The sequence below is a fragment of the Micromys minutus genome, assembly GCF_963924665.1.
Source record: "Micromys minutus genome assembly, chromosome: 15".
NCBI classification, from domain to species: Eukaryota; Metazoa; Chordata; class Mammalia; order Rodentia; family Muridae; genus Micromys; species Micromys minutus.
Window position 1 is genome coordinate 29,484,325 of NC_137984.1, and position 12,547 is coordinate 29,496,871.

At 38.3% G+C, this 12,547-nt stretch overlaps 1 protein-coding gene across 1 annotated transcript in view; it reads right to left on the bottom strand.

Annotated features, from left to right (window-relative positions):
- Positions 1-12,547, bottom strand: part of LRRIQ4 (leucine rich repeats and IQ motif containing 4) — a gene marked incomplete at both ends in the record, with an annotated part of 28,150 nt that overhangs the window by 3,228 nt on the left and 12,375 nt on the right. The window contains 2 exons of the mRNA XM_080929593.1: positions 8,782-8,978; positions 10,166-10,304. Coding sequence (XP_080785719.1) covers positions 8,782-8,978; positions 10,166-10,304 — 336 coding nt within the window. The remainder of the gene's footprint in view (positions 1-8,781; positions 8,979-10,165; positions 10,305-12,547) is intronic.

Below are 12,547 nucleotides of genomic sequence, written 5' to 3' on the forward strand. Positions count from 1 at the left end.
CAGGGATGCTGAGATGCTGAGACATATTTATTCCAGCATCCTGCTTGATTCATTGAGCATCCTGCCTCAGTGTTGTTTCCTAAAGCATCTGCATCCAGGACAATTCCTAAATGACTAACTTGTTGCAGGAAGTACTAAAAAAGAAAGAAAGAAAGAAAAAAGGCACCATCTTACACTACACTGGGCACCAGCAGACCACATGGCACCGTGGGCTGTTCTCATCTCTGCAGACTTTCTGACCCTTTGCTCTAAAATCTCTCCACTTGACTTAACTAAATTCTCATGGTGGGTCACTACCACACCAGCCCCATGCATCAAATTCTGTGGTTGGCTGAGGTGATGTGCCACTGTACCTTTCCCTGGAATTCAGTTGTGTCACCGTGTGAAGGAAAATACCACATAAACGTAGTTTAGAATCAACAGGTAACTCAATGGCTGTTTGCAACTACTAACATCCTAATTAGTAAGTCATACTAAAGCCTTACTAAATTAAATCCTCCGGATCCTGGTGGATCTGCCATCTAATTGGGGTCCTCTAGTTCATTACATCTTGTACCCCAACTCTGTGTGTGTGTGTATGTGTGTGTGTGTGTGTGTGTGTGTGTGTGTCCAAAAAAGCCACAAATCTCCTTTCTCCTCTCTTTCCTCCTCCAACCTGGAAGTCCTGCCTACTCCTTGCCCAGTGATTAGTCTCCTAAAATCTTCATTAATTAGGGAAGTTCCTTTCTACACTAGCTAAATTGTCTAGCATCACAGACTGTTTCAGTCAGAACGGAACTTTCTCAGAATGCAGAGACTGGACTACAAATGTTACAGCTGACAATGTTAAGACTGACCGATATCCCAAATTGGGGAACAAGGACAAAAGGAAAATAATGCCCCCAAATCAGTAGAAAGAAATTTCAAGAGAGTGATATCTCCATTCCCAAAAGGTAGATGAATGGGTTTTGGTCATTCAGTGGCCAGTCAGTGATTCAGCATGGACAGGGAGGGGCTCATAGGCCCTACCCCTAGATGAAGAGCTATTGCAGTTAGTAGCTTCTAGAGGAGAGTCAATTTTCTGCAAGGGTGTGACTGTTTGTAGGTTACCCAATGCATCAGTGTCTACACAACCTCTGTGGGAACACTGTCAGCATTAACTAGCCTTGGTGAGTTATATAAGGGTGTGAAATATATATATATATATATATATATATATATATATATATATATATATATGTATATATGTATATATATATATATATATATATATATATATATATCATGTATATATATGTATATATGGGGTGGGGGATATTCTGGTTTACAACTCTAGCAGAAGTCCCCTGCTTTCCCTCAGGCCATACCAGGTAAGCCCCTGCCTGTAGACTGCCAACTCTCTCTCTCAGAGCATGCCCAGTCTACCCTCAATAATCCCTGCTCCTCTTTACCATTTCTTGGTCCACAACTCTGACTGAAGCTCCCTGCGGTTCTAGAAAATCAGCAGAGGCACCCTGATAGACTGGAGGACAAACCATTCACCAGAACTGCAATCCTGCTGGCCAGAAAATGAGCGAGAAAACAGAAACAAAAGAAAAAGCCATTCATTCAACAAAGACACAATCAAAAATCAGCACCTATACTGTTAATTACCCCAAACTCAGATACCTAGATGATGCCAGTTTAAAAACATAATCAACAATAGCCAAATCAATATGTCACTACCAGAGCTCAGCTATCCTGCTGTAACAAGTTCTTACTATTCCAAGACAGCTGAAACAAAAGAAAGCAACCTTAAACCCAACTTCATAAAGATAAAAGAGGTCCTTAAGAAGGAAATGAATAAATAAGAGTTTAAAGAAAAGACAAACAAAAAAATTGGAGGAAATGAATAAACCTCTTAAAGAAAGACAAGGAAAAAAAATCAAACAGTTGAAGGAAATGAATAAAATTCTTCAAGACCCAGAAACAAAAATAGAAGCAATTAAAAAAAAAAAAACAAAACAAAACAGGGAATCCTGGAGATGGAAAATCTAGGAACGAGAACAGGAACTTCAGACTTAAGTATCACCAACAGAATACAAGAGATGGAAGACAGACTCTCAGACATAAAAGATACCATAAAAGAAACCATTTGACAATGGTCAAAGAAAATGTTAAATCTAAAAAAATCCCAGCAGAAAACATAGACATAATTTTCTTGCTTCCTGTGTAAAGATTATTCTTTTATTGTCCAAGTGCTGATTTCTGTGTCCCCATATCTGGTTTCAATCCTTATTCTAAGGGCCTGCTGTCTCAGGGTGGTGTAAACACTGGTTCTCAATTATTTCCTGATTAGTCAATAAAGCTAACTGATCATCCAATGACTGGGCAGCAAATAGAGTTGGACTTCCTCCCAGCCAGGGAAAAGGAAGAGAGAGAGAGAGAGAGAGAGAGAGAGAGAGAGAGAGAGAGAGAGAGAGAGAGAGAGAGAGAGGAAGAGGGGATTGGCCATGGGGCGTGAACTTGGAAAACACCAGGAGAAAACACCTGGAGTCCAGAGAACCAGGTCAGTTTTAAAAAATGGGAATTTTGCCTGGGAGGTAACCAAATTATTTTAGAGGATTTAGCTAGATTAATACTTCTGAGTTGTTGTATTCTTAATCTTGTTAAGTATCCTATTCCGGTTTCGATTATTTGGGAGCTAGATGGGATAAGAAAAAAGAAAACCTGCAACAACCTTTTAAAATAACACAAACAACAACAACAAATCTAGGAAGTTAGGAATACTATGAAAAAAAACAAACCTAAGAATAATAGTAATATAGAAAGGAGAAGTTCCAGAAAATATTTTTAATGAATCACAGAAAAATGGCAGACAACATACAGAAAAGGCTGTAGTGGCCCACCACTCCAGATGGCCCTCCATTTTGCATGGTTGTGATGAGTGAATCCTAGAAAGGCATATCCCAATGAGCCTTGTCCAAGGAAGGGTTGTTTGTCATTGCTGTATTCCTCATTCTTCTGACATGGTGTGATTGGATAAAGAAAGACCCTTTATGTCTATAGTCTGTTATGACTGATTTTTAGGTATTAGTCCACCCAATTGAACAAATTTCATTCAGATCAACATGAAAATGAACTTTCATGAAATAATACTGTTTAGATAGGATTGATGATTTTATAATTCCTGATAATGATTTTACAGGATTCCTGGTTTGATTCAAATAATTTTTAAGAAGTTAAGATAGTTGATAGAAAGTTTAAAGTTAAAATGAAAACTAGAACATTCTGCCTCCTGCGGCATAGTTCAATGCATACTTAGAGAAGGAGTCCAATGAGCTTTCATGTACTACAAGCACATCAATTGCACTGGAAAGAAAAACAGGCTCAGAACAAACTAATGATCAAGAAAAACATTTATTCTAATTCAGGTCCAGGGATAAGGCCATAGGGATGAGTATGCACCACAATAAAGTAAGAATGGGTAATACTATTACATACAGTAGTAGTAGTAGTAGTAGTAGTAGTAGTAGTAGTAGTAGTAGTAGTAGTAATAGTAGTAGTAGTAACATATTGCTTTGAACTCATACTGAGCTTATAAAATGGAAGAGAGATAAAATTACTGCTTTGAACTTATAATTAACAATTCCATTGTAACTTCCTCTTGGGTAACATTTTACCTGTTTTTAAATGAGATAATTCTTTTTTTAAAACATAAAGAATTTTGTCTTCAGGGATATAAATGGATTGAAGCAAAAACTAAAGTTGTTAAAGCCTGCTCATTAGAGGTTTGCTCTATCCATCAACTGCATTTATGTGTCTGTATGTATGTATATAAAATGGTTAGAGCTTGTTTGCTAGAGCTTTGCTCTACCCACCAAATATATGGAAATGTATATATGTATATATGTGTATGTGTGAAATGGTCAGAGCCCCCTTTTCTTTATCTGATATGTGTGTGTATGTGTTGTGTGTGTTGTGTGTTGAAGCTGACCTTCAACAAAAGAAATAAATTTTACTCTAAAGAAGGACATACCTATAAAGGTATAAGCTTACAGAACACCAAATAGATTGAATCAAAACCACGAAGTCCCCTTGCCATACAATAATCAAAACACTAAACATACAGAACAAGGAAAGAACATTAAAGGATGCAAGGGAAAATGACCATGTAACATGTTAGAATTACATCTAACTTCTAAACAGAGACTCTAAAAGCCAGAAGGGACTGGACACATTGTCCTGCAGAGCCTAAGAGACCGCAGATGCCATCCTAGATTACTATACATAGCTAAACTTCAATCAATATAGATGGAGAGAACAATATATTTCATAATAAAGTCAAATTTAAACAATATCTATCCACAATTCCAGATCTACAAAAGGTACTAGGGGAAAAACTTCAACATAAGGAGGTTAGCTATACCCATAAAAACACAGAAAATAAATAATTGTATACTACCAAAAATAAAAGGGAAGTGCAGACATGTACATACATTCTCTCTCTCTCTCTCTCTCTCTCTCTCTCTCTCTCTCTCTCTCTCTCTCTATCTCTCTCTCTCTCTCTCTCTCTCTCTCATCACTATAGGAATTATCATTTGCCATTGATATCTGTCAATATCAATGAACTCAATTCTCCAATAAAAAGACACAGACTAACAGAATGGATATGAAACCAGGATCCATCCTTCTTCTGGTTACAAGAAACACAACTCAACATCAAAGATAAACATTATCTCAAGAATTCAGTGTTGGAAGAAGATTGTCCAAACAAATGGACCTAAAAAAAGCTTGTGAAGCCATTCTAATATCTAACAGAATAGACTTGAAGGGAAAGACATATTCATGATCCACAAAACAACAACAACAACAAATATACCAAGGTGATATTTTCAATTCTTTACATATATGCTCCAAACACAAGAACATCCACACTTGTATTAATACTACAACACTAAAATACTATTAATACAATATTAAAATATTATTAAACTTGAATTACAATTTGACCCTCAAATATTGATAGTGGAAGATTTTAATATCCCACTCTTACTAATGGACAAGTCACTCATACAAAAACTAAACAGAGAAATATTAGAACTAACAGATATTATAAACCAAATGGATATAACATATCTACAGAAAATTTTACCCAAACATAAAATAATACATCCTTTTCTTAGCACCTTGTGGAACTTTCTCCAAATTTGACCATATACTCAGTCATAAGGCAAATCTCAACAGATAGAACAAAATTGAAATGACTCCCATCATTCTATCAGACCCCTGGAGTTTAGAACTGGATTTCAAAAAGAACAGAAGAGAAAGGCTACAAACTCGTGGAAACTGAGCAACTCTTTACTGAATGACCACTGTGTCAAGGCAAGAAATAAAAGAAAGAAATTAAAGACTTGCTAGAATTAAATGAAAATGAATACACAACACACCCAAACTTATGGGGCACAACAAAAGCAGTGCTAAGAGAGAAGTTCATAGCATTAAGTGCCTTCACAAAAAAAATTGGAGAGCTCTCGTACTAGCAACTTAACAGCATACCTGAAAGCTCTAGAACAAAAAGAAGCAAGCTCATCCAAGAGGAGTAGAAGGTAGGAAGTGATCAAACTGAGGGCTGAAATCAATAAAATAGAAACAAAGAAAACAATACAAAGGATCAATGAAGTAAAGAGTTGGTTCTTTGAGAAAATCAACAAAACAGATAAACCCTTATGCACATTTAAACAAAACAAACAAAAAAACCCCAAACAAACAAACAACAAAAAAAAAAAAAACAAAGAATACTTAAATCAGTAAGATCAGGAACAAAAGGGGGGACATCACAGACTCCAAGGCAATACAAAGAATCATAAGGTCATACTTTAAAACCTGTACTCCACAAAACTGGAAAATATAAAAGAATAGATAATTTTCTTGATAGATACCACTTAACAAAATTAAATCAAGATCAGATAAACAATTTAAACAGTTGAATAACCCTTAAGGAAAAAAGTAGTTATTAAAAGTCTCCTAACTGAAAAACAGTTCAGGGACAGGCAGTTTTAGTGCAGAATTCTACCAAACTTTCAAAAGAGTGCTAATTCCAAAACTCATCAAGGTATTCCATAAAATAGAAACAGAAGGAACATTGCCAAATTCATCTCATAAGGCCATATTTACCATGATAACCAAGCCACACAAAGATTCTAGAAAGAGAATTATAGACCAATTTCCCCCATAGAGATAGATGTAACAATACTCAGTAAAATACCTGGACATCAAATCCATGAACACATCAAGGAGATCATGCACCATGATTAAGTAGATTGTATCCCAGTGATATAGGGATGTTAAAACATATAAATTGATAAAGGTAACCCACTATATAAGCAAATTGAAAGAAAAAAACCCCACATGTTCATCTCATTAGATGCTGAAATACCCTTTGACAAAATCCAAGACCCCTTCATGATGAAAGTCTTGTAGAAATTAGGGATACAAGGGACATACCTAAATATAATAAAGGCAATTTACAGCAAGCCCATAGACAACATCAAATTAAATGGAAAGAAAATTAAAGCAATTCCACTAAAATCAGTAACAAGACTAGACTGTTCATTCTTTCCATATCTATTCAATGTAATATGTGAAGCTCTACTAGGAGCAATAAGAATGCTGAAAAAGATCAAGGAATACAGATTGGAAAGAAAAAAGTTAAGTTATCGTTATTTGTAGATGATAGTATACATATTGATATTAATAGTTTACATGTGGATTCAAAAATTCTATCAGGGAACTTCTACAGCTGTAAACACCTTTAGTAATGTAGCTGAATACAAGATTAACTTTAAAAAAAAATCTGTATTCTCCCTACATACAAATGACAAATGGGCTGAGAAAGAAATCTGGGAAATAACACCCTTTACCATATCTACAAATTATACAAAATATCTTGGGTAACTCTAACCAAGCAAGTGAAAGACTTGTATGACAAAAACCTCAAGTCTTTGGAGAAAGAAACTGAAAGAAAAATATCAGAAGATAGAAAGATCTTCCATGCTCATGGATTGGTAGGATGTACATTAAAAAAAAAAAAAAATGGCCATCCTGCCAAAAAGCAATCTACAGATTCAGTGCAATCTCCATCGAAATTCCAACACAATGCTCTATGGACCTTGAAGGGACAATACTCAATATCATACAAAAAGATTTTTTAAAAAGGATAGCTAAAACAATCCTGAACAATAAAAGAACTTCCAGAAGTATCACCTTCTCTTAACCCTCCCTTACTTTAAGCCGTCCTACTGAGTTATAGAAATAAAACTGCATAGTGTTTACACAAAGACAGGTGGGTCAATGGAAGGGAATGAAGACCTATACATAAATCCACACACCTATAGACACCTGATTTTTTTTTAAATAAAGAAGCCATAAATACACACTGGGAAAAAGGAAAGCATATTAAACAATAGTGCTGGTGTAACTGAATGTCTGCATGTAGAAGAATGCAAAGTGATTTATATTTACCACCTGCACAATACTCAGGTTCAAGTGGACCAAATACCTCAACATAGAACCGGATACCCTGAACCTAATAGAAGAAAGTAGGAAGTAGCCTTGAACTCGTTGGCTCAGGAAACAACTTTCTAAACGAAGTATCAGTGGCACAGGCATGAGGATCATGAATTCACTAATAAGACCTCATGAAACTGAAAGACTTCGTTAAGACAACGGACACTGACAATGGGACAAAATGACAGTCTGCAGAATGAGAAAAGATTTTCACCAACTCCACATCCGACAGAGGGCTAATATCCAAAATATAGAAAGAATTCCAGAAACTAGGTAACAACAACCCAAATAATCCAATGAGAATATGGGGTACAGATCTAAATAAAAAATTTTCAACAGAGGAATCTCATATGGATAAGAAGCACTTAAAGAAATGTTCGACATCCTTAGCCATCAGAGAAATGCAAATCAAAACTGCTTTGAGATTCCAACTAACACCTGTCAGAATGGCTAAGACATAGCTCATGCTTGTGAGGATACGGAATGAAGGGAACACTCCTCCATTGCTGGTGGGAGTGTAAACTTGTACAGCAGTGTGGTTATCAATATAGCAGCTCCTCAGAAAATTAGCAATCAATCTACCTCAAGCCCCAGCTATACCAGTCTTGGACATATTCAAAGAAACCACAAGGACATTTCCTTAACCATGTCATAGCAGTTTTATTCATAATAGTCAGAAACTGGAAATAACTTAGGCGTCCCTCAAGAGAAGAACAGAATTTTTTTAAATGTGATACACTTACACAATGGAGGAATACTCAGCTGTTAAAAAAAAACAATGATATCCTGAAATTTGAAAATAAATGGAACTAGAAAAAAAAAATCATGCTGAATGAGGTAACCCAGACTCAGAAAGAAAAACATGGTATGTATTCACTTATAAGTGGATACATTAGCTGTTAAGTAAAGGACAAACATGTTACAATCTACAGACCCAGGGAGGCTAAGTCACAAGGAGGGCTCAAGAGGAGAATGCATAGATTTCCCTGGGAATGGGAAACAGAAGAAATTTTGGGGGTTGACTTGGAGAGGGAATGGGGAGGGACTTGGAGTGGAGGGAGGGGAAACTACAGTTGGGATAAAATGTGTGAGAGGAGAATGAAAGAAAAAAGGGAGGCATGAAGGAGGAGGGACATGAAGGGGAGGGAGAGGGGAAGATGAATAAGGAATGTTTATGAACAAGATGCATTGCATATGTGTATAAGATCACCTAAGAATACATTTTTTAAAAAATGAAATCTGTGCTGAGTCTACCTGGGTGGCCATCATCTTCCTAATTCTGTTTTCCTTCAGGTGTTTCCATATGGCTTCGTTGCCTTGGTCACACACTTCTATGGGAGGGTCTACCATGGGGTTGTTCATCAGTGTTAGGACCTTAAGATTCGCCAGGTGATCCAGGTTCTCCGGGAGGCGGCTGAGTAAGTTGTCCTCCAGCAGCAGCTCTCTCAAATCTGGAAAGATTTTCATTTTGATTGATTGATTTATCTTAGGATGGCAGCACCTAACTCACTTAGGTGAGAGCCACTGGTAAGGGGATAGAAAGGGAGGGAGGTACCTCAACCCATGGCTTCTAATACTGTTGACCAAATGTCTGTGTCTGCTATCTGACAGCCTACAAGAACCCAACTGAATCCCGCTAAGTAAGAGGGTGGATGGATATGTTTATGATCAAGGAATGAATCCGCCAAACAGTACTCGAGTGTAAAGGAATCAAGTGTGATTATGTTTTCCAAGTCAATCATACAAGCCTAGAAATCCCCTTTGCCGATTTCATCATTCTGGTTCAATCATTTTTTTTTTATTCAAAAGACTTAATGACCTCAATAAACTTCCATATCAGGACCCCAACTCCCAATACTGTCAAATCATGTGTGTTCAATGTCTGCGAAAGTATGGGTGTATACTAATTTTGTTAGTAACTGCTATTTGCTTCTCTTTTTCAATCAAATTATAAACTACCCTTGCAAGACTCTTAGTTATGCAAATATTGTATAGAGCTGTCTAAGCCCCACCCTTCAGTTACCTGGCAACAACCAGGTATGTCTAACAGGATAAAAGGGGCTGCTGCCTCTCCCCTCTCTCTTACTCTCTTGTTCTCTCTTGCTCTTGCCCTTTTCTTGCCTTCCTGCTCCTACTCTCTCCCCATTCCCCTCCCCCTATCTCTCTACACGTGCTTATGTCTGGCCTCTACTTTTCTCTTCTCCTCTCTTCTCCTCTCCTCTCCTTTCCCCTCCCCTCTCCTCCCTTCCCCTCCCCACCTCTGCCTTTCTCTGCCTCTATTACCCTCTTAACTCCCCTCCCCATGCCCTGAACTCTATTCTATTCTATCATTGTGTGGCTGGTCCCCTTGTGGCTGGTCCCTCAGGGGGAAGGGATGCCTCAGCACAGGCCCACCGAGGCACCCTCTTCCCTACATCTAACCACACATCCACCAAAACAAATCCCCCTCTCTCTTTATCTTTCTATAAACACATCAAAAACATATACCTGGCTTTCCACAGAGTTGCTAGTGAGCCTGTAATTGGGTAATGGTACAGGACTCAGCTCTACCAACTCTGAAACTGGGCTTTCAAGAAAGCCATCCATAGGAAATATAGAACTCATCGTACAGGTCTGCGGAATCTAGGAAGTTCCTTACCTCGAGTTTGGCAAATGGCATCTGGGAGTTGCTGAAGAAGATTATGCCTGCAGTCAAGAACTTCCAGATTTGGCATTAACCCCAGGGATGCTGGCAGCTGTTCCAGTTGGTTGTTCTCTATGTATAGTTCCTTAAGATTCTGCAGTAAAAGGAGAGTGTGTGGTGGGACTCTAACCTTGCTAAGTGAATTACAGTAACCAGACTTTCCTGCGTGTCTATTCCTGGGCATTAGGGAAGTCACGCCTTGGGACGATGAGAGAGACTGGCTTGTTGTTGATGAGTCTGAAATGTCCCTCAGGGTTCAGTTTCCGGGGACTGTTCCCTAATTTGTGCTGCTGCTTGATGCTCTTGAGCCTTTAAGAAGTGGGCCTGACTTGCAAAAGGCAAGCCCCTAGATGCAGGCCTTTGGAGGTCATACCTGCCCCCAAGCCTTTGCCTACTTTTCTTGGCTTCCTGCTCTGCCAAGACTGAGGAACCTCTGCACAGAAGCTGCTACCACTGACAAAGCCACTCCTGCTGTGATGCTCCCCCACTGTGACAGGCTGGAATCCTCCAAACTAAGCCAAAATAAACCCGTCATCCTTCCTTGGATAGTTTTACTCCTAGTGAGGTCACAGTTGCAAGAGGAATAATTGATATAATAGTAACAAAATTAATATCAATAAATACAACTGCTTTTAAGTAAAGTCACTAGATTTAGTGTGAATTTATGCAGCAAAGTAAAAATACTGGGGCTTAATTTTATCAGACCCTCATGAAAAAGTACTGGATGATTACAGTACCATTCACTCCCTTTTAATAGCTAGTTATCTTTGGAAAGGGCTATAGTTCTTAACTAAGTACCCCAAATCATCTAGGTTAAAGTAGCTCAAATGCATAGACAGTTGGTTTGAATACATTCAATTTATCTATTTTCAACTTCATTAGACAAAATTATATGTTTTTGCATCTCTACCGTTAGTATGATATGTCATGCATAAGGAATAAAACAATGCAAGTTTTTCTCTTAAGACAGCATAATAGAGAATTAGGAATAGGATCTCTGTGTCACACGAGAATTATCAGTATTATATCTACCATGACTCAGCTCTATGACTGAAGGTCATGTGTAGTCCAGAGCTGCTGTATCAGTAAGAGTGAAGAGGAACATGGACAAATGGTTCTTAAAGAACACACTGATGTGAAGGAACTTATCTTGCTAACATTCCATGCAGAACTGTGGACCCATCCTCAGGCTGCCCATCGAAAAGCAAGAAAGTCAAGTCATATTTTCCCTTATAGAGAATTCCAGGTAACAAAATCCAGGCTCCCAACCTTGTCACTCACTGGGCATTTTAACTTCTAAATAATGCCATTATCAAAGGGATACTTATGAAAAACAAAAATTAAATAGAAAATGGTGTGGATCAATGCCTTAATTAGGGTTTTACTGCTGTGAAGAGACACCATGACCAAGGCAACTCTTATAAGAACAACATTTAACTGGGGCTGACTTACAGGTTCAGAGGTTCAGTCCAGTATCACCAAGACAGAAACATGGCAGCATCCAGGCAGACATGTTACAGAGGAGCTGAGAATTTTACATCTGCATATGAAGACTGCTAGCAGCATACTGCCTTCCAGACAGCTAGGATGAGGGTCTTAAAGGCCATGCCCACAGTGACACACCTACTCCAATAAGGCCACACCTCCTAACAGTGCCACTCCCTGGGCCAACCATATACAAACCATCACAGTTTCTAAACACACACACACACACACACACACACACACATACACAATAAGAGAAAGACATATTGGGGAGCCATGGGTGGAATAGCGGCTTGAAAGTTATGAAGATCATCAATCACTCTCTGCTAGGGTTTGTGGCCTGTTTCACAGGATGGAATGTGTACTTGATACTATAAGTCAAAAGCCCATGGGTGGGGAGGTCATAGATGCCTGTGGAGAAACTACTACTGCTGTCTTGCTAAATACTCTTGTTGTCAACTGCCTTTATAATATACTTACACTTATACCCATAAATCAGTTCTGCCTCCATTTTGGCTAAAGAGTTTTCTGTCTATAATGGACAGCAGTTAACGTAGAGACTCATAACCAGTCAGATGTCTGAAAATACGTGGATTTAAGTATCCTGAATAGGACATCAATTTGGATCCCATCAAACTTGGGGAATATAGTAGAAGAGGAAATGGGTGATGAGGAGGCATAATGTGCAATGCTGTCTTCTGGACATGATATGCCTTATGAACTCATGGAAGCTGTGGGTACCTCACAAGACCTGTATAAGGTCAAGCCACACGAGGGTCAGTCAACGTTCTAGTGGGCAGCAGTAATGGATGGACACAATGGGACTTAGAGAAAAGAAATGGACATGAAGGA